The sequence below is a fragment of the Stenella coeruleoalba genome (genome assembly GCF_951394435.1).
Source record: "Stenella coeruleoalba genome assembly, chromosome: 2".
Lineage (NCBI taxonomy): Eukaryota > Metazoa > Chordata > Mammalia > Artiodactyla > Delphinidae > Stenella > Stenella coeruleoalba.
Genome location: NC_137147.1, coordinates 138765925 through 138788542, shown reverse-complemented (window position 1 = coordinate 138788542; position 22618 = coordinate 138765925). Strand labels below are relative to the sequence as shown.

Below are 22618 nucleotides of genomic sequence, written 5' to 3'. Positions count from 1 at the left end.
GTATGATGTTTAGCAGATGATGTAATGTCTCTGAACCTCAGCGTATTCATCTGGAAAGTGGGGAGAATAATAAATACCTCAAAGGAGATTCTACAACAAGAATGAAATGAGAGCACCCGTGTCGAGCTCTGGGCACCCAGTGAGCACTCAGTTCGGATTAGTTTTCTCTCTGCTTCCTTATTGGCCCAGCTGGATGACCCAGGCAATTGTGGGTGGGTACAGACTGGGCTGTCTACTTGTTGGGACCTTAGAAAGTCATCAGAGAGCTCCTGCCTCAGCAGGAAGGCTGTTTCTTGCCCATTAACCCTTCTGTCACCTCAAAGTTTTTACCAGGGAATGCCTTTCCTAAACTTCACATTCAACAAAGCCCTAACTAGAGCCTCAGGGCAGGGAGGGAAAGAATGTAACAAACTATCGACTGAGGCTGTCAGAGTCATGCAGTCTGCATCACTCTTCTCACAGGATGTAAAGGTGACCTGTCTGCAATTACCCAGCTGTTAGTCTCAGAGCGAAGATGAGAGTCTAGGTCTTCTGAGCCTTGGTCAAAACTTGTAACACCTTCAACAGGCCATCAGCAAGACTTACGACACCCCCCAGAGTGCAAATCCATTTCTTTTTACAACTGAGATATTCTACAAACTAAGATCTAGCATGACTGTGGTGCTTGATACAAAGAGTGAATCTTACTACATGTAAATTTTAAAGGGAGGACAAAAAACCTTCCACGTAGATTATCTTAATTACCAAGTGGCTTTTAGGACTTCTGTTTTTCCCTGGTTAGAGAAAATATTTGAGTTGCTTGGGCTTCTTTTTCATAAACAGCCATTTCTCTCTCTCCGTCGTGGTTTTCACTTTCCGCTTTGCGATGTTCTTTCCATCTTTTGCATCATCTCACAATCTGTGAGATACACAGGCAGTCATTATCATCCCTTTTCCCCAAGGAGTGTGAACGTCACGTAGACGCAGGTTCAAACCCCAGCTCTGTCACTCACCACCTGTGTCAGCTTGGGCAGGTTATAAACCTCTCTCGAGCCTCCCTTTCCTCAACTTTAAATAAAAATGGCTGTAATGCCTTCCTCAGTAGGCTGTGGTGGGGACTGAGTTGAATACATTTCCCAAATGTCCTCGATGATGAGAATCCTCTGGGCACTTGTTAAAACACAGATTCCTGGGCACCGCCTCAGAGCCACTGAACCAGAATTCCCAGGGCTGAGACCTGGCAGTCTGACAAGCCCCAGGGATTCTTATCAGGGAAATTTGGGCAACACTAGGCTGATTTTTATAAAGTATTTATTGTGTGCCTGTCACTATGCAGCTAATATTTATCAAGTACTTAGATATGTGCTCAATCTTCGAAATGGGGATAATAATGACTACCAGATAGGACATTATGAGAAACGAGCAAAATAACGTACAATGCCCAGCAAACAATAAGTTCTAAATGTATGCTGATGTCCTCACTTCACTGTGTTAGTCAGGACTGTCTCGGGCTGAAATGGAAACATCTAGAGGTTCTCTCCAAGGGATGTACCTCCACCCTCCCAGCCCCATCCATACCCCCAGTAGGAGGTTTCTCATTTTCCAAATCCCAGGGACCAAGCCTCATTTAACCAGTTTGGGTTCCAGGCTCCTCCTTGTACCAGTCACTATGGTCAAAGTTTGGAATATGCTGACTGGCCAGGACAGTGTCACCTGCTCACCCCAAGAACCAGAGTGGTGGGGAAGCCCCATCTGAGCTTCAGGAATGGGAGTGGCCCACGTCCATGTGAGTCCTTCCAGCGGTCCCTTGTAGTGTTGTTGCCAGACCAAGAGCAACTGATGCTTGGCCGGCAACTGCACTGATGTCTCCTTCATCAGCTCCTCAAGTCAGAGACAGTTAGCCGTCTACAGATGCCCCATCAGGCTTGAATCTTTCTCCAGTCTCTCCCCTTGCTGGCATATTCGTGGCTGTCTTGAGGGCCTCAGGCCGATTCAGCCTCAGACCTGCCCTCCTCTGTCCCACCATCTCTAGCCCTCTCCTTGGCCCCGCTCACCCCTGGGTCCAGCCGGCCACAGGGGCCTGTCCAAGGGCTGGTCCAGGGACTCAGGTCAGCCATTATCCAAAGCCGCTTTATTAGGGATCCACTGGGAATCCTTCCAAGCAAGAACAATGAGTTTCTGAATCAGGATAAAAACAGCCTTTTCAAGTCAGCAAATGAGACAAACTGAATTGCTCATCCCCTCTTCCCTCATCTGCCTGGCTCTTTCAACACAGTGGATGAGAACAAGGTCTCTTGCATCAGAAAGACATAGGTTTGAGGCTAGTTGTCTCATCTCTCTGAGCCTTGGTTACATCTAGGAAATCTGCATGAGGATGAGGGAGGCGATGGATATAGCACATGACACAGAGTAGGAACTCATGATCAAGAATCATCACATTACCAAGAAATGCACACCCTTTTCAGGGATGATCAATCCCAGATACTACCCACTGTATTTAAAAACATAGGCTGCGCTCCAAAGCCACATGAAACAGAGAGATGTGCCACGCATTCACTACATCCTGTCCCCCCAGGCTCGGTTGTGTTCTGGAAGACACTGCACTGTGTACCTTCTGCATCTCATGACAGCTGGCTTCCCCGCAACCACACGGTGCAGCTGCGAGGGATGTGGTGCTTCAGAAGCCCAGGAATGGGAGTCCTGGGCTCCAGCTGGGCTCTGGCACTGCCTTGCAGGGTGACCTTGGGCACGTCACCTACGCTCCCTGGGTTTTGGTTTCCTCTTTCATCGAATGAGAGGGCTGGTTGATGACTAGGTGGTTTCTAAGGGCCCTTCCGTTTCAGGGGGCCATCCTATGGCATTCACTAGCCCCGGTGGGGAAACCTGTCACCGGGGCTGTGCTGGGCAGGGGGTGAGGAACTGCTTCGACACAGCTGGCCCACACAGGTGGTTGCAGCTGGGGGAGGAGTCGACGGGAGGCACTCTAGTGGAAGGCAAGAGGGCTGGTGCTGGAACCACACACCCCTAGTTTATTACTGATGCTGCTCTTTTCTGGTTGCAGGACCTTGGGCCAATCACATTCTGAGTCACCTGTGTAACAAGGGCAATGGCACCCCACCTAAGGTGGTTGTGAGGATTCATCTCAAATGAATGAGATGCTGCATGTAAAGCATGGGACCCGGCACACAACAAGAACTCGATAAAGGTCAGCTCTTACTGCCTCTCCCCCTCTGGATGAGCTTCCCCTTCCTCCTTGCCATTCGTGACTAAGTTCGATGAAATGGAAATAGCCCAAACAGGTTTAACCCTGCCTCCCCCTCTTCTTACCTCCAAGTCACTGGACCTAGGTTTTCCTCATCAGTAAAATGGGCACAAGACCGTATCTCAGGTGCTGATGTAACTGCTTGATATGACTGACATAGATAGGGTTTTCCTCCCTTGGTCCCATCAGCATGAACCCATCCATCATCATCCACTTTACCTTACATTTTATAGCATTTACTTCCATATCTACGTGAAGTTAACCAATCCTTAAAGTCCCCATGGAGTCAGGGCCAGAAAACCTGAGTCCAGGCTTGAGTGCCTCTGGGTTTCACTCCACTGCCATGTTCCTTCACCAGCTCTGGGAGGGTCAGAGCATGCCTGGCCAGTTCGTCCTCATAGTCCTGATGCCTAGCGTAGGACCTGGCCTCAAGGCCACCTCCCAAGCCTACACCTGGAGCCAGAGGATGTCTGTCTGCTCCAAAGAAGAGGGCAGTAGGTGTCAGGGTACCACCCAGGGGGTGGGGTGGGTCAGTCTCTCCTGAGAACACCTCATTCTGCTGGAATTACACAGGATCTAGGGCTTGCTGTCGGGTTCAAGGCCATACGGCTGAGAATGAATATATGTGTATAAATTACCACAGTATATTGGTATAACCCTTCTGGAAAACATGGAACCTTGCACATGAGCCTTATACATGTCACCTTTTGGTGTAGTGACTCTGCAAAGTATAACAGAATGTCTAGTGGTAGGTTGGAAATAACCCAAACATCTTACCGTTTGGTTAGAATTAAGCAAATCAGAATAGTTAATGGACTACTACATAGCCATTTCAGATACATGTTTGTAAAGACTCTTTAGAGGTAGAGAAATTATAATTAACGTTAAGTGAAAAAAGCAACAAATTTGTTGTGTACATTCCTCAGGTTTTCCTGTATTCTTTTTACAGTCTGAACAACAAAACAATGAAAGATATTCAAAGTAAGGTCCCAAGGCTGGCCTTCCTGGTGAGTGTTTTTTAATAACTCTTTTTATATCTTTCTCTCTTTACATCACCACCCCCACTTCCCGGCCCAAATGAAGTTTTTAATGAAGATAGCACACCACCGAGTCTCAAGTTGAGACCCAAAGTACCCAAACTTAGTGTATCAGGTTATATATCCTGTAAGAAAGACGATTTCATCAGGTAACCAATGTGAAGCTCGCCCCTGCACCCCCATCAGCTAGCAGGTTATCTGGAATTCATCCTAGATCAATGACCTGTTGGACTCAAAGAAGCCACCCCCAAAAAAATTGTATAAAAAGATTTATTGAAATTTATCAATGACAAACAGACATAAAACTCAAAGTTTGGCTCTTCTGAGGGGGAGGAAAACCGGTGCAGATGTTCTTTTGTACAGATGAAACACGGGCTAAGGGATCACACGTCACTTCAAAAGCAATCCAGAAGAGGGACAGGAAAGCAAACCTGTACATTCGCTAGGAATTTGCAGTCATTTCAGATTTCCACTAGGTAAGAAAATACAATTTTGCGTTAGTTTTTCCGTGCTCGGGTGTATGAAAAAAAAACCCAGCCGACATGCAGCAGCGTCTCCTGTGCTTAGGTTAGTAAAAATGGTCTAAGCACAGGAGGACACGTAGAAGAATTCTCTTGTCATTTTGTAAAACAAAGCGTTCTAATATTTTACAGAACAAGATAGGACAGTTTTGTTTTTAATCTTTGAAAGAGGTTGAAGTTTGAGGGTTTGCTTCTTCTCTTTTAATTACAATTACCAAATCCATTTTACTCCTAACTCAGAAGCCTGCTGCTCTCAGCTCTCTGGCTCATCACAAGAGTGACACCAGAGTCTTCTTCGGACAGCGGAGCCCACCACCATCTGTGAAGAGGGAAAGGGGACGGGAGATGGGGAAGATCCCCCGACTAGTGCCAAAATACGCCTTTCGGTTGCTATTTACAAACCAGGGCGCTGGCTGCCTCTAGCGGGCCCAAGAAAGGCGGAAATCACGGGAACCAGAACAAGAGGTAAGATGCGGCTGGTGCTCAGCCCCTCCTGGGCTTTGGGAAACCAAACTGAGGCCAGCCATGGCCTTCCAACCAACTCAAGAGACTCGGGAAATACCAGGAAACGTCAGAGATCTCCAAACCGTCCTCTTTGAGGGTAAGGAACAAACGCTCACTTGTGTGTGTACTCAGCTATCGCAAATTTATCAGGGACAAAACAGACACAAAGAAAAAGTAGGGGAAAAAAATAAAGAGTGGCAGTAAAAATAGTATTTTATTCCACCCCCTCCCCCCTCCCTCCCCCCACAACCCCCAGTACACTTTTCCCCTCTCGTTCCCACAGCAACGTTACAATCAGAAAAAAATAAGTTTCGGGGAGCGGGATTTGGGGGGGTACGGGTAAAAACAGTCAAATCACAATAGGAATTTTTCAAAATAGGTTATTCCACTTAGTCATCGTCTTCTCCCTCATCTTCAGGTTCTCGTTTTCGCTTCTGACCCCTTTCTTCTTCTGGAAAAGTAAGGAAAAGGCATTCAGATTAAACACGGATCCTGCCTCCTACTCAACCCCCCCCGCTGGGAAAGCAGGGGACCGTACGTCTAGGACGCTTTGCCAACCCTGGCAAACCAAGGCCAGGTCCTCAGGACCCAGGCCATCTACTGTCAACTGAGGGGGCCAGCCTGCTACCCGCGGAGAGTAAAAACGCTGCCGTACCACCAAGCTCCTCTTCATCTTCCTCATCGTCTACTTCCCCATCGTTATAACCTTCCTCATCCTCCTAGGAGAGAAGACGGACACCGGACATTAGGAACGCCCCGACCGTGGGACACGTGGAGGATGCCTTTCCCTGACACCGAGCTCAGAAAGGTAGGGGCCGCCCCCAAGCCCCTCAGAGCTCCCACAGACCTGCTTCGCACCGGTGAACCTAAAGCAGAGGTTCTTTTGTATCAAGGACCCCCCCTTTAAGAATCTGTAGAAAGTTTTGAACCCCTTCCCTAGAAAATACCCACATTACACACAATAGCTGCAAACAATGTCAGCAGAGGGGGGTGGATTCTATCCCCCGTTAAGAATTCCTGACCTGAAGTCCCTATAACTCAGGCAGCTCCGCAGTGTGCCCTCCTAGGGGAACAAGTTTCCCAGCCGACTCTCCATCGTGTGAAGTAGGCCGAGCTTTCATCTGTCCTCACTCTAGTTTTGGCTTCAAGAGAAGACCCCAGTCCAGACCCCAGTCTGTGGGTGAGTGCAGCCCCTTCACCGTCTTGCAAACTTGGGTCACTTGGAGGGAGGAAAAATACAATTCTCACCCCCTGCCCAGGACATCACTCCCACCTCCGTGAGATTCAGCAAGGGATGTGAATTCACCCTCAACACAGGACCACGCTTCACGCTGCTCCGGTAGATCCAGGCTAGTTGAATCTCTGCATGAACACTGTTCCTAAAGTACCAGGCAGCCCACTGTTTAATGAGAACTTGGCAATAGACTTCTTTTTGTCAAGGGAAATATCCTTTCATAATGTCACCAAATAGTTCCTTAATCAGTCTGTTTGCTAAGACTGTGTGTGTGTGTGTGTGTGTGTGTGTGTGTGTGTGTGTGTGTGTGTGTGTGTGTGTGTGTGTGTGTGTGTGTGTGTGTGTGTGTGTGTGTGTGTGTGTGTGTGTGTGTGTGTGTGTGTGTGTGTGTGTGTGCTCCCCTTTACTGGAAGCTGGAAATTTGCAGATAGTCAATGAGATTACTAAAAACAACCACAGCAAAAAACCAACCCCAAACCAAAAACAACCTCTACATGTTGGCGGCTCCTGACAGGAAGAGCAAGACGAAAAATCCATTAGCCAACATGACTTATTGCCCTGTCCTAGGGGGGCCTATTTTGCTAGGTCTCTATTTTTAAAATACACAATATTCTTCAGAGGTGAGCCTAGCAGCCTACACCTGGGTAGAAGAGACACCCAGCAGCACAACTTGACGGGAACCAAGCCTATCTCACCAGTTTTCTCACTAACCCCGACCTGCCTCTCCCCAGCTTGTGGGGGTCTGGCTGGGAGATCCCGCCTGAGCAGGTCTGTGTGGCAGACAGGTATCTGTGCCCTTGATGGAGAGAGACAGGGAACGGGGGGAGAAGGCAGGTACCTTGTCCATGCTGTCATCATTTTAAACCTCTCTCGGTCTAAGTTTTGCAATTAGAAAGAGTTGATTTAGAAATCTGAAAAGCCAGGGAAAATGACTCTGCTGTTGAAAGACTCAGAACATCCAAACACAAAACCCAGCACACAGAGCCAGGACCTTGGAGAAGAGTGTGAAAGCCTAAAGCAGTAAATGGGCAAACACTCCCTTGTCCTTAAACATTTTACTTACAAATTATTTTATCCTCTTAAGCCAGTGAGTTGATCCCTATTTACAACCCCGCTGTAAAATGACACCTATTGTACAGATGAGGAAATAGGTTCAGAAGGTCAAGGAACTTGTCCAGGGACACCCAGCTAGCAAGTGGTAGAAGCTGGGATCCACCCCGTCACAGACACATCCCAGACCTTGTTAAAAAATGACGCCAGACAGTGTTTGGATAATGGCACTATCCGCTGTGTACAGGGGACCCTTGTCACCCTCTGATGTGGAATCCAGCAGTGTCTTATCCTATTACCCACCAGTTCAAGGCAGTCTTTGATTTTCCCTAGCACACTGTAAGTGCTCACTGAATATCTGAATTAACATACTAATGCAAAGAGGTAGAAAAAGGAGATGTGGATTCTACAGGAACTAATTTTCATGTGGAAACAAGTGCCAGGCTTGCCCCAGCAGATGAATCCCCTCCCTCTTTCTTTTCCAGGGCCAGCTGCAAGGCTTGCCTCTCCCAGACCAACCCAGTAACAGGCCCTGAAGTGGGTTCAATTCCCAGCCAGGGCTCCCGGCTGCCGAGGTGGATCACTGAGGCAGTTAGTGGGACTGACTCAGAGGCAGCAGGGTAAGTGAGGGGGGCTCTGAGAGACGGTTCCCTGCCCAGCCCAACCTCTCACCTCTTCCTCTCCACTCACATCCTCCTCTTCACCTTCCTCCTCCTCCTCCTCGTCCTCCTCATCTTCCACTACCTGAGCATCTTCATCGTACTCTTCCTCTGTGCAGTGGGAATGGGGACAAGAACAAACTGGTGGTGAGCTGGCCCTTCCCTCCCACAGCACAGGCCCGGGGCCTGGCACCAGAGGTGTGGGGCCCACGACTCTCCCACGCCCATCCAGGCCCACAGCCTGGATGCTCTAATGTGACTGAACGCATCCTAAAGTAACCCAAAAGATAAGCATCCTAAAATGATCCCAAAGGTAAGCCCTCCTCCCAAGTATTACGAAGACAAAAGATCTCTCGTGGAGGCTGAGATGGGAGAGAAAATGCCGGATCAGAGAACCAAGTTACAGGCCTGGGACAGCTGAGAAGTCAATTCATTCACAAAGAGCATCTAGCCAAACGCACTGCCCTAAAGGTGAGGAAACTGAGTCCCAGAGGGGGAGAAGTGAGTTGTTCAAGGTCACACCTGGAGTTAGCGGCAGATCTGGGCCTAGAAGCCTGGTCTCAGGGCTCCAGTCCTGGGACCTTTCTGTCCCATCACAAGATGGAACAAACTAAGGCAAACAGGGTGTCTGAATCCCTTGTAACATACTCCCACCTAACAAGGGAAAAGCACTCTTACATCTGAATTATTCAGGCAAGGTCTCAACCCTCAACTTTACTCTGGCCACAAGGACCTGCAGGGAAGCCGCACTGAGCTGGCAGCGTGGGAAGGAAATGCGAGGCTCTCCTTCCTTTTCCTTCTTTCCTTCCTGTGGTCCCTGACTGCTCACCACACCACCAGGGAGCCCAACGTGCTGCCTGCAGCCTCCTCTGCTTCCTGGGCCCCTGGAGCTCCTCAGTCCTCATCCCCCTGGTCCTACCATGTAGTCCCGTGGGCGGCAGTCAGCTGGGGGCCCCACGACCTCTCCAGCTGTGACCTCATCTCCACTACCGGACCCTAGATGGAGAGAGGGGACCCTCAGGCCACACCCCACCTTCCTCCATCCGCTCGTCCCCTCCCTGGAAGAGTATCTGAGTCCAGCACCACACTATAGAGAGACACTGTAGGATCTCATTTTCAGGGGGACTTTGGAAAAGGGAAAGAAACTGAAGGAAGACTCAGATGGTTTTTAAGGAGTTATTATGCAGTTGGAGAACCTCAGGATGTTTCTCTGGGGCTCAGGCCCTGTTATTTTAGGGGCGTCAATCAATGAGACAGACCAGGGACAACAGTAAACAGAGCAGACAGCCCACTCCCCTCCACAGTTCTAGAAAGAGGTCGATAGCCCTCGGGGGCCGGTGGGGGCCCCCTGACACCCAGCCCGCCCCCCCCCCATAAAGCCTGGCCTGGCCTCTCCCTGGCGCCACTCACCATCCTCATCCTCCTCGTCATCCTCCAGGCCCTCCACGTAGCCCTCGGCGTCCGAGTCGGGGGCCTCCTTGTCGTCCCGATCGTAGCCATCGAGATACGTGAGCTGAGGAAGGAGCTTGAACACGTTTTCTCGGTAGTCGTTCAGGTTGGTCACCTCGCAATTGAAAAGGTCTAAGCTCTTGAGGTTTTCTAACTTTTTCTGCAAGCAAACAACAAAGTTGACAGTGAGCGGCGTGGGAGGCGGGGTGGGGAGACAGATGGGGGTGAGGTGAGACGGCGTGCAGAGCTCCAGGCTCACGGGTGATGAGCACACTCTGGTTTGGCCCTGCCCGGCCGTCTCAGCCCTGGTCGGGGGGCCTCATGTTCATTCACGTGGAAGATGGGAAGCTGGACTTGAGGATCTTCGAAGCCTTATCCGACGCCAACACTTTTATTCTGCAATTACAGCTCTTGCCGTAACAGTGACGCACCTGAAATTAAGCCGGGGCTCTCTTGCTGCAGCAGCCAGGAGCGTTGCTGCCTGCCCCTGTGACTGAGGAGCCAGAGAGGAACTGAAAAGGCCACAGGAACTAACAAACTACCTCCTTCTATGAAGAATAATAATAATGGCAGTTAACATAGCACTTTACGGATTAACTCAATTTATCCTCATGACCCCGATAAGGCAGAAATAATTATTCGTTCATTTTACAGACAAGGAAGTAGAGGGCAGAGAATTGGGATTTGATCAGGCAGCCCAACTTCAGACCTGGGCTCTTACTCTTTGCCTGTCAAAAAGGACAAGAGAAAAACCAGTGAAGCATCCAGATTTTGTCCATAGTACTTAACACAATTTGCTTTATCAAAGCTTTATGTATCGATGGGTTCTAGGCCCATATTATACCCACTTGGTGGCTGGAATCTGAAGCCCAGGAAGCAAAATGGTCATACATCTAGCAAGAAACAGCTGCCTCCTGACTTCCTACCTCACACGTCTTCAAGGCGCAGGCACCCCACCCCGGGCCAAGTCCCTGTTCCAGTGGGGCCAGGCATAACTGGTGATTAAGGCTACTGTCCCTCAGGGTCAATGTCAGGAATGAGGCTGCTCTCTTGAGATTTCGTGACTGAGACCCGGTCATTCTCAGCAGAGGGTCAAGGGCAGGGAAGGAGTCCGAGCTGCAGACTGGGTGGGTGAGGCCAGCATCCCCCAACCAAAGGCAGTTCCCCCACCCTCAGAAATGAGTAAAACACATTAATCACACTGATAATCAGGGAAGAAGGTACAAAACCATGTGTGGTCTGGGCAAGGCGGGGGAGGAGGGAGGGAGGGAGGGGAGAGAGAGGGAGAGAGAGAGAGAGAGAGACTGATCTATAATGGTACCCAAATCACAACTAAAACACACATATACAGAACTTCAAAGATATTTTCCTTTTATAATGAAATTATGAAATCAAGGCTTCCAGGTAGATCAAAATAGCTTTGCTTTCCCCAAGGAAATTGGTGGAAGACCTGAAAGAAAGTTCAATGGGAAGCATAGTCTAGTAGTTGACCCCAGGCCACAGATGAGCAGGTAAAGTCTGAGTTGGGAGGAGAAATGCCAGCTTCCCGTTCTGCCACGCTGGCCCATCAACCTGCCCTTCAAGCATCCACGAAGGGCAAGGAACGCGTTTTGGACAAGAACACAAACTGAGAGATGCCCCAACTGCCACTCTATATACCCAGAAAAGGGAAACGTGGCTCACTTGGCCAAATATCCCCATGGCCTTTCCCTGTTCTAAGGTGCATGGCTTAGGAAGTAATTCTTATGTATGTATTTACAGTAAGTGTTAATTTAATGCGGTAGTTATTTCTACATTTCAAAAAAGCTATCATGAATCAGTGATACATCTTACAGTTGACTTCCTTGAAGTCAAGGGAGTACAGTCATTCAGATCTGGGTAATGTAGAAACTGTTATTCTAACCATGAACCATGACCTGCCCCTTTCTGGCTAGTGAATCGTGAGGTTTGGGGTGTGCTCAGCTCTATGTGGACCAGCGGAGGAGGAAATGCGGCCCAGATCTCTGAGTCCCTGGTCACCATCACACCCAGGACTGGTGACCAGGGTCCATCTTCTCTACGCCCCACAGGGGAAGGCCTGCATGGGGCTCCCGTGCCACACGGCTCTCTGTCATCCCAGGGGGCCTGTGTCAGGACCAACCCACCTCCCACGGTTCAGAGGTGCTAGCCTCTGGCCAGTGACCCAAGGAGAAAGCAGGTGACCACCTCCAGGGTCAGCTTAATTCCCGGATGGCTCCTCTCTCCCCAGTGAAGGGCACAAGCCATGCTCTAAGCCTAAAGAAATGACAGCTCGGGTTTCCAAAGCTGAGCAGAAACTATAAGAAGAAAAGCACTAGACCAGAAATTGAGACCTGGGTCCTACAGCATCCTTCACCCTGATGCCCATTCTAACTGTGCGACCCTGGTCAAGCTCTTTAACTTCTCTAGGCCTCAGTTTCTCTACGGACGGGCCAGAAGTAGGAGCCCCGACTCTATCTCATGGCACACAATCAGAGTAAAAACAAAAAAGCATGTTATACAAATGCAAAAGTAGTATTCCCTGATCTCAATCCCTCCCACCCCGGCGGAGAGGGGAGGACCCCAGTGACTCACCAGTGGCTCTATTGTGCTGAGGTCTTTAATTTTGTTGCCACTTAAATTTAGATGCGTGAGGTTCGGACACTTTTCTGCCAATACTTCCAGGCCCCCTGAGATTCTGTTATCGCTTAGTTCAAGCTAAAGAGGCAGGGAGAGAAAAAGCAGAAACGGCTTTTAAAATGAAGGCTCTGGGCTCAGGCAGCCGGCTCCCCGCAGACAGGCCAGGAAGGGAGTTGGCTAAGGAAGGACCTGGCGGGCGTGCTGGGGCTCGCACCTGGCCGCCCCCCTTCAGTGACGCTCCCTCAATGTGGAACAATGACCCTTTCCTCCTCCCCAGCCCGGCCTCCCAAGCACACACGCTCCTCCGCTCTATTTACCTTCTTAAGTTTGTTTAACTTTGGTAAGTTTGCGACTGAGGTGAGGCCTACGTTGATTGTACTCAAGAACTCCAGTTCTTCAAATTCATCTGTGAGGCCTTCGATTTTGCCTTCATTTGACCGACAGTTGTCCAGGACAAGCTCTTTCACCTGGAAAGGGAAGGAGGGCGTGAACCAACTGGGCGAGGAATCGGGGCCGAGGCCGGGGTAGGGGGAGGGCAGGAGGCAGGCCGGGAAGCATCGCAGCACCAGCGCCCACCCTGCTCTTTCTGCCTTTACCAATGCTGGGGGGACCTAGGGGAGCGCTGCGGTGAACGGAGCTGCAGAACCAGGGGGCCCCTCCGGACAGGAGCCTTGGCTGGACTGGAGAAGACAAACGCAATAAGCCCCGCTGCTGTCGGCAAGGCTGGGGGCGGTGTCTCGTTCCAACCCTACCGCCACACCTCAGCCCCCAGCTCCCCACGGTACCAGCCATAACACTGCTGGCAACCTCTCGGCCTTGCCATTCCATCAGAGCCCCTCTCCCGGCGCCCACCACGGCCCCGCCTGACCGTCTTACTGAGGCCAGCTACCTACGACTTCGCCTCCTCAGCCCCCCACGGGCCTTTCACCTCCATGTGTCCGTGGACGGCTCCCAGGACGTCCCCGTCTGCTTGCACTCGTACCTGCCCCTGCCACCACGGTCAGAGCCTGCCCATCCGGCCTGGCATTCACCACTTGGCCCCACTGTAAGGGTCACAGACCAGGGACCCCTCCAACTCTCCATCCTCTAGACCAGCGCTGTCCACCAGAACCAACAGAACTTCCTGCGACGCTGGAAACCCAACTAAGAGAAGAGCCACTAGCCACATGTGGCCGCCGAGGTGAGGCTGAGGAACTAAGTTCTACATTTTATTTAGTTGGTTTCTTTTTTTGGCCACACCGCACAGCACGTGGGATCTTAGTTCCCCAACCAGGGGTCAAACCAGTGGAAGCGCAGAGTCTTAACCACTGGACTGCCAGAGAGTCCCAAATTTTATTTAGTTTTAATCAATATAAGTGTAAAGAGACAAACGTAAATTGCCATATGGAATATCACGGCTCTAGACTTTGCTCTTCAGGGTCCTGGGAGCAGATGTGGAAGGAGAGAATGGATATCCACAAACCCAGGATGGACCCATATAGAAATGCTGAGGTTGGCAAAGTCCAAGAGTTAGTCTTTGGAGGCATCTCTGTGGCCCTGCCTGCCCCCGCCAACTCCCTGGAGGTGGTTGCCCTATTAGAGTTCTTAGATTCCCCTCTCTTCTCTTCTTACTCAAAATCTGGGCCCTAAATCCTTATTTCAAATGAGATAGAAAGAGCTGATAAAGAGCTACCGTCTCATTGTGTTGTTAAAAGGCAGACCTGGCTGCAGGTTCCAGCGCAGATGGTAGGGAGACAGGCTGAGGAAGAGTCCTCAGGTCTCAGGCCTGAAATGACCCAGGGGAGTCAGCAAGGGACGCCAGGCTGCCTGGCCCTCCAGAGAGATGCCCAGGGTTATCCACTCCTGTCCTGAGCTGATAGAGGGCTGCTCCCTGGCCTTCCAGGGCTGGCAGGCACCTTAAAGGTGATCCCTCCTGGCTGCACCTGGTGCTTGACACAGCATCTCCACGTGCCCCCTCCCTGCAGCCTCCAGGAAACATGTACTGACGTCACCTGGATATGATGCCTCCCTGGGACTTCCACCCACAGGTTCGGATTTCTCACCCATGGGTCACTCGGTACAGGCCCGTCCTTCTCCATAGCAGCCCTGCGTTGTCATTTCCTGCTGAGAGGCAGGGAGCAGGCTTTTCTCCTCCTAGATAAGCAGACAGGCGTATTCTAAGCAGTCCCTGTCCAGGGCTGCTCCCTGCCTCTCAGCAGGCCCATTTGCCCAGCTTCTTCCTGCACGGCCCAGGATGACCGTCTGTCTCAGTGGTCCTCCTACTCGGGCGTCCCCGGGCCAACCCGGGGGAACAGATCCACAGCAGGGCTCCTCAGTCCACCCTTGCCAGTGGTCAGACCAGAAGCGCTCGGGGCACGTCTGGGCCACAGCACCCAATAGTTGCCCTGCCTTCTTCTTCCCTGGTGGAGAGAGAGAGCCTGCTCAGTCTAGGACTACAGCAATTTGCCAGGAGGGGCAAAGCCAGGCGAGGCAGCTCTCACCCAGAGCTAGCAAGCTCTCGGCTCAAGCACCAGCGCCAGGGCCCACCTTTCCCTTGGATCTGGGACGGGGGAAGTTAAGTTCTTTCCCACTCTCTCAGTCCCCAGGGGAGGGGGTGTCCAGGTCAAGCCACCTTTCTCAAGGTCACTGCAAGTGTGCCTGGGAATAAATCCCATGAGGCCTTCTGCCCTAGGGCAGGAAATCAGTGTAGAGCCAGGAAACCAGGCCTTAGGGGAGCAGTGGAGGGAGATCAACTTTCCCGGGGGAGGGAGAGTCACCTCCCCTTCGTTTGCAGTTACTGCTGGGGTCACACAGCCACTGGAGTGGGCTTCTCCAGTCACTCCTTTCCTTGGAAGGCCCTGGGAATTGTTTAAGCTCCACCAAAGAAAGACAAATATGAGAAGGGCTTCCAGTCCACCCTCAAAGATTTCAGACATGTGGTTTTTCTAGATGGGTCAAGGGCTTCTCCTCTTACGGCCATCAGCCAAGGAGGAGGCCTCAGTGACAGGGGGAGATGGTGCTGTGGAGTCAAGGGAATTCCTCCTGGAAGCCAGCCTCTGTCCCGGAGAGGCACGATGCTGCCTGGGAATTCTACAGACAGACCCAAGGTTCCAGCGCCAGCTCCCAGCACCATGCCCAAACTGGTGGCCATTCCTCTCGGGGACAATATGCAAGCCACCACTACTAATGCTTTTATTAACAACAATCATGGGCTCTTTCCAGAGCCCTTAGCAGGCAGACTCTTCAAAGGCACTGTCTCGTTTAATCCTCACAATCGCTCCACGGGGTGTTCCTGGGGTATTCTCCCATTTTACAGCCACATCTGAACCACAGATCCTAAAGCCCCAGGAATGGGCAGAGGAGGGTCTCTAATGGACCCCGATGGTCAGTGTTGCCGCAAGATAAGGAGGGTTTCCCTGCTATTCCCAAGTGCAGGGCACAGGCTCTTACAGACCCCCAACTGCTCCTACAAGCTACCCTGATGGCACCTACACCCCCTTCGGCCCCTCTTCTAACTGTTCCACCAGCGAGTGGGGGCCACTCCCAGCGGTCTCACCCTGGTTACACTTCCTCGGTAACCAAAGCACAAAACTTAACCCAGCCCCCGTTCCAATGACACTGCAGTCAGTGGGGGAGGATCTGGAGAGGGGCCCGGGGGCCTGAGACCCTGCTCTTCCCCAAGGAGAAAGAGGCTGCTTCCCATCGCTCGGGAGGGAAAGCCTGTGGTGTCTGGAAGTCCAGGTGGCTGCTCCAGGTCTGTGGGGCCTCCGGGATCCCCATGGTTTCTGCATTTCCTTCCTGGCGGGGTTTCAGCACAGTTTGGGGAGAGATCAAAGAGGGGAGGGGTGGGCTGAGGCTTACACCAGAGAGGCCAAACCACATCGGGGGAACCCACTGCCTCTCTGTGAGGTGATGAGTCACATCGGGTACGGCAAGTAAGCAGCCTGTGAAGTGTCTGTAACGCACCAAACAGGAAAAAACAAAAACTCCAGCCTGAGAGCTGACCTGTGGAGGGTATTCCGTCCACCCCCTGTTCCACCTGCTTCCACACAAGCCCACGCTTTCTTACAGCTCCCAGGGCAGGCTAACGTGTTTCAAAACGTCAAACCCACCCCAACCTTCCTTAAACTGACTTTGAAACCCTGCTGCAATTCCAGCCCGCTTCCTCCCATCTCTGCTCGCTGCTGCTGCTGCTGCAAACCCTTCCATGTGAAGAGAACATCCCTTTTACATCCAGGGTGTATTCTGCTTAAAAAAGAAAAAAAAAAAGCGAGGCCCATTCTCCCCGCCAAACCATGGGTGTGAGCTAAGTGCAAAGTTAAAATTAAACTGAAAATTTGTACTTTGGGTTTAGACTCTCTCCCAACTCCACTGGCCGTTTAAAAATATCCGAATGCGGTTACTCTCTCCAGAACCCAAAACTGGAATTACTCTGCTTGTATCGGGAACTTTTCAATCACCCCAAAAACCCTCCACAGGATCCTTTGCTTCATTCCTCCAGCGTTAACACCCAAGAAGTGTCTGCATATTCATACTCAGCGCCCACCCCCCATCCCCCCCCCCGGAGACAGTAGTGGGGAGGTACTGAGGTTCCCAGGAAATCAGACTGCGCGGCTCCGGCATTTCCTGAAAAACTTGTCCCCAAAGCAAGGACGCAGCAGTCATTTCTCACCAAGGGGAGTTGAACTGTCTGTGATAAACACGAACACATTATTACTCTAAGGAACAACCCGTTGCTCGTTTCAAAACCGTGCAATCTTGTCTTTACAGATCTCTCACATTTGACCATTCCTCTCTACTGCCGGCACTGCAGTCCTGGTCACGGTCATCTAAGTCACTCTAAGTCTGCTTCTGCTTCCAAATGGGGTCCATGTAACAGTGGGAATGCTGGACTACTGGGAATAGGCCCCCACCCGGAGGCCAAGGCCTGGCTGGCTGAATGACTCTGACTCGATCCCTGAGCTCTCAGGCTCTGCCTCGAAGAAAGGGGAGGATGATATCTGTTTAACCTATAAAGTGCAAACTCTGGCCTAGAAAACATTCCTGGCTTCCTGCTGCCTCTGGGAAAAAATTCAAGGTCCTAAACTGACCCAAGGAGGCCCTCCACTCTCGACGTCTCCCCACTTCCTCCAATCTCATCGCCCCCTGCCCACCTCTCACACTCGCCTACAGATCTAGTTAAGCCCACCTCCCCAGGAAGCCTTCTGCACCCAGCTCTGAGCATCCTGGGGCACCGAGGGCAGCTGCTGCATGAATCATTTAATCGTGTATTAAGCATCCGATCCTCCTAGAGGTCAGGAACTGTCCTTCTCCGTAATCAGCCTAGCAGGGAGCGGACACCAGAGCAACTGCTTAACAAATGTTCCTGTTTATCGTGCCAGCCACAGCACTAGGTGCGGGGGCATGCAGAGGGAGACAAAGCATCGGGACACAGTGCAACCAGTCCGATACACGTTGAACGAGCCCTCCCTCATTATAAACAATAACAACAACATGTTCTCGTGTGTTTCGTGTCCCCCCAGGTAAACACAAGCCCCAAGAGGAGGTAGGTCAGTGGTGCACCCTCTTCTTGACCCGACCCAAGGGTCTGCACTCAGGTCTCTTGCCCGTAAGAAACCCCTCTCTCCACCCAGCAAGCTCCTGTGACACTGTCCATCTGAGCAGCTGAGGGGACACGGAGGTGACGGAGAGCCACAGCTGGGGGTCCCTGCCAGCAAGAGGTGTGGTGGCGGGCTAGGAGGAGACAGACCCCTGGTAAACAACTATAGTCCACTGTGCCACGTAGCAGGCCCGAGGCTGGGAACAGGGTGCATGCTTCGCACCCCTCTACCCCGAGAGGATGGGCACACTAAGGACAGGCAGGAGGGACCCAGAAAGACCAAGAAAGGGGGTGCACTACAGCAAAGCCAGGGCCGGCCAGAGAATTTGCAGGGCCCAGTGTAAAATGAAAACGGGAGACCCCTTGCTCAAAAATTGTTAAGAATTCCCAGACAGTGACAGGAGCGCATTAAACCCAAGAGCAGGGACGGACCTTCTAAGCATGGAGCCTGTGTGACCACACAGGTCACATGCCCATGAAGTTGGCCCTGATTTAAATGGACAGCTTGGGCCTAAAGCAGAGCCCTCTGAAGGCCAGAACCAGAGAGAAGGAAGCTCAAGAGGGCGCTGCTCTTTATTTTTCCAGCACTTCCTGAGGCAATGTGGACAGGTGGGCAGAAGGCAGGCTCCGGAGTCGGACGCACCTGGCTCGAGTTCAAATTCCCCACTGCAAGCTCATCATCTCACCTCTCCTGAGCTCGTTTCCTCCAATGACAATAGTGCCCACCACTTAGGGTTGGATTAGATGAAACAATGCACTTAGAGCATCCCCAGCTTGGAAAAAGCCACCTGCCTATTCCCCAATCCACGGCCTGCGGATTGAGTCAAGGCACAAGAATGGGAATCAAGGCAGGCCCGCAGCTCTGAGTCACCCCTGCTGCCCTCAAGGCTTCCTCGTGGAACAGAAGCCTCTCCACGTTCTGGATGGCTAAGATGCTGTGCCCAGAAGACACCCCCTGCTGGACTTTATACCTACACCTTGTTTTGTTTAGTTTGTCCCACGAAACTCGAAGCCTGATCTTCTTTTCTTTCACCAAACAAGAACGTAATAAATATTTGTAGCTTTGGTTTCAACCTTGTCAGTCCCTGACCAATTTAGTTTTCAGGTCCCAGGCTTCCAACAGAAGACTTAAATCAGATTGACCCCGTGTTTTTTTGGTGCTCATGGGTTTTAAATAGGTCAGCTTTTAAATGGGCCATCCCCTGTTGCAGATCCCGTTTCTAGCTCGAAGACCAACTGTTTGAGACACCGATGCTGAGGGGAAATGGGCTTCTTCTCAGAGGTGATCGATAGCAGTGATAGACACTTGTGGTTCTGTCCCTAAAATCTCTAGTTCTGCTTAACAGTCAGTGTGGCAAAAAATGCAAAAACCAGTCGGGTTCCATGGGGGAAAAGTCAGGCTCTGGGGGAAAAGCTGGACATTTCGAAAGCTTAGAAAGGCCTTCACAATCATCTAGGTCAGTGGCTTTCTGACCACAACCCACAATAAAAAATACATTAACACCTTGGCTCAGCACACGTTTTTGTGTGTGTATAGGCATACACACTGAAACAAAACTTACCCTGTTACAAGTACTCTTTTCTATTACGTTAAAGAATAATTTTTTAAAAAAATGTGACCCACAGTTTGCAAAATGCTGGTCTAGTTTAGCTCTCTTTTTCTAGAGGAAGAAGCAAGGTCCAGAGTTGGCCAAGAGCCCAGGAACCCCAAGCTGCGTGATTCTCCTGCCACACCACGCCGCTGCTCTGATCGGAAATCAGTTCCCAGTGGAAGACCGGGGAAACAACCACGTAGCTTTCGTGTTTCTGCTAATAGGAGGCTGTTCTGCAGCCTCAGTGGTAGCTAAGACTCAGGTCTCCATACCTCTTAAAGATCTTTTAAAATCTTAACTAAGGGGCAGAGTCCCACCTTACTTTAAAACAAACAAACAAAAACAAAAAAATCTCTCTAAGAAAAAAGCATCTGGGTCTCTGGATTTTGTTTGTTTCCTACAATAGAGCTCTGAAGGCACGGGTGGGAGCACATGGCACGGGAAGTCGGTGACGCCATCCTTATTATTTTAGGGAACCATGGAAGGCAGGCCGAGGCTCGCTGCGGCGGTAATTAAGCTGTCGGCAGGGCCTGGGTAATAGGCTAAGCGCCGGCTGGGGGAGGGCCCACATTAACATAAACCCTGTGACTGGCTCCCTCGCGGCCTGGAACCTGCTTCCTACCTCCTGCCCCAAGCTTGGGGAGGACTTGGTTTCTGCCTCGCCAAAGACAGAGGAGCTGGTGCCACTGCAGATGCTTCTCCGGCCAGAAGAACAGACTCAGGGCAGTAACCCCAGGACTGGCACAACTGGTATAGGAGCTGGGCTTTGGGCTTATCAGATGGACCTGCTTAGCTAGTGAAGCCTGGCAGAGCTGGAAAGCAAATGTTATGCCTTTGCTTTCCTCCCCTTGAACCTCACTCCTCTCTTCCAGCCAGTCTAGATTCTACTCCACTTCAAGGACTTGTCAGTTCCATCTCCTGCAGGAAGCCTTCCCTGATTGCTCAGCCCTGCCCTAGCCCTGCCTGACTTAACAGCAGGTGAACAATTCTGAGAGACGGAGAAAATAGGCCCGGAATGCTGTCTGCGGGAAAGGAAGTGGGGAGGAGTCAAGCTGGGTCTGACTTTACCGTGTGTGTGTGTGTGTGGTGGCGGGGGGTGTGGGGGTGATAGTGCAGTGGGGACAGAGAGAGATGAGGGTTTTGGAACTGGTGAATGACATGATCAAGCGAATATCTAGCAGGCTGCATCTTCTAACTGGCTGTGTCCCTTGCTACCTTCAGCGGGTACTGGAAGGTGTGAGAAGCAGGAGTTGGAAGCAGAGCCCAGGGAAGGTGCAGTCCCAGCAGGCAGTGTTTGAATGGTGACCAGGGGAAGGAAGAGGGACAAGAAGCACGGAGGTTTGGTGCAAAGGATGTTCGTCAGGCAGTCTGATGACCTGGACTCTGGGCCCACTTTGCCACTAACTTGCGATGTGCCCCCGGGTGGGGGAGTCACATCCACACTCTCTGGGCTTCTACAGTCCCCGAATCCGCACACTGGACAGACAGACACGAGATCCCTTCTAGTTTCAAAATTCTGTGGGTCCACCCACTTTTAGTCCTGCCCCACATCCAAACTCAATCATTGTTCCCCAAAAGGAGGTGGGAGATTTTATGGGCCAGAAGAGCCCAGGATTCATCGCGTTGAGGGACGCCAAAAAGGAAATCTGGGCTGCCGGGCAATTATCCCGGATAATTACTGAAATGCGAAAATCAATCATGTAGTCTCTTAAAACACACCGGGATCATAAAAACAGCCCCCAGGGCTCAAGGTTTTGGGTTCCGAATGTTGGAGTCTGGCATTGCCCCATCTGATGCCTGCCACCTTACAGGACAGCTTGGAGCAGGTATCTCAACTTGACATGGGGTCCTACTGCCTGCTGTGCAATCCTGGGGTTCATAAAAAACCACACCATCCATGATGATCCAAGAGCCACAGCACTGGCCCCATGCGACAGAAGAGCCCTGAGGAGAGTGAAGAGGAAGACCCAGAGAGCAGAGGGGGTACATCCTGGGCAACCTTCCCAAAATGCTGTTTTGATCATGCCACGTCATGGCCCATCACTCCTTGTCCAGAAGCCTCTAATGGCCAAGGGAGTCAAGTGCCAAATCCAGGGGAGAATTCCCAGCCCCCCGACCATCAATGTCCCCTGACTAAAACCCTGTGCCTCTGTTCAAGTTTGTCCCTGCCTCACCCCTCTGCCAGCCTCCCTGATTGGCAGCAAACACAGTGACACCACCTGGCATTTCTTCCCCACGTTACAGTTTACGAAGTGCTTCCCCAGGCATCACCTCATTGAATCCACAGACAACTGGATCCCACCCCCTGGAAACCGTCCCTGTCCACCTACTAGGGCCCTCAGAGAACCATGGCTCGGTCACAGGATGCCTGGCAGTCTTTCGTCCTGTGGTCTCCCCTCCAAACACAGCCTTGCTATGGTCTGAGGTCTTGGTGTCCCCTGCTGGTGCCCTGCCCAGAGGGGCTGGCTAAGTGGTCAAACTGGACCAGGTCACTCAAGAGGAAAGGATGGAGCGGGGGAAGGCAATGGCTCTGACCCCTTACTCACTTTTGGAAGCAAAGCACTCCACTAACTCCACCCGCGGGCAAATCAACAAAACGATACAAAAATGGCTTCCTGGGCCCCCTGTCCCAGCTGCACTGATGTGGCTAATTTGGGTTCCTGAAATCAATTTCAGGGATTTGAGCCCAGCTGGGCTGGGACCACTTGTGGAAATCCCACCAGAGTCCTCGAGTCAGCAGGGTCTGAAAAGAGGACACAGCCCAGGGTCTCTGCCGTGGGTCTGGTGTGGGTGGTGACAGCTACCCACTCGCCAGGGACCAAGTGGAAGAATGGTCTGCAAAACAGAAGTTAATTCGTTTCCTCAGCTTCACCACACAGAGATCCACAGGCCAGCGGTTCATAGCCCCTACCCAGCCCAGGCGAACAGCACAGCCCATCTAAGAAGACGCCATGCCTTCAGACTCGGGCTGAGACACTCCCCACAGCCCTCGTATGGGCCCCTGCCAAATTTCCAGTCGGCTTTAGAAAAGTGCTTCAGGGAACTAAAGGATCCCTCACCGTAACTCTAGGGAACCACTGAATCCAGTCCAGCTCCTCAGGCGACTAACAAACCAG

At 51.5% G+C, this 22618-nt stretch overlaps 1 protein-coding gene and 1 long non-coding RNA gene across 3 annotated transcripts in view; one reads left to right on the top strand and one right to left on the bottom strand.

The window, feature by feature from the left end:
* Positions 1 to 5497, top strand: part of LOC307182582 — a 59575-nt gene extending 54078 nt beyond the window's left edge. The window contains exons 4-6 of the long non-coding RNA XR_013827208.1: positions 3041 to 3184; positions 4191 to 4248; positions 5040 to 5497. This is a non-coding gene — a long non-coding RNA (uncharacterized lncRNA). The remainder of the gene's footprint in view (positions 1 to 3040; positions 3185 to 4190; positions 4249 to 5039) is intronic.
* A 67-nt stretch (positions 5498 to 5564) lies between these two features.
* Positions 5565 to 22618, bottom strand: part of ANP32A (acidic nuclear phosphoprotein 32 family member A) — a 38831-nt gene continuing 21777 nt past the window's right edge. For both annotated transcript variants that reach the window (XM_079913250.1, XM_079913251.1), the window contains exons 2-7: positions 12650 to 12799; positions 12288 to 12410; positions 9657 to 9855; positions 8260 to 8357; positions 5959 to 6022; positions 5565 to 5754 (exon numbers count right to left, since the gene is read on the bottom strand). In XM_079913250.1, the coding sequence (XP_079769376.1) occupies positions 5693 to 5754; positions 5959 to 6022; positions 8260 to 8357; positions 9657 to 9855; positions 12288 to 12410; positions 12650 to 12799 (696 nt within the window). In that variant the 3' untranslated portion in view covers positions 5565 to 5692. The remainder of the gene's footprint in view (positions 5755 to 5958; positions 6023 to 8259; positions 8358 to 9656; positions 9856 to 12287; positions 12411 to 12649; positions 12800 to 22618) is intronic.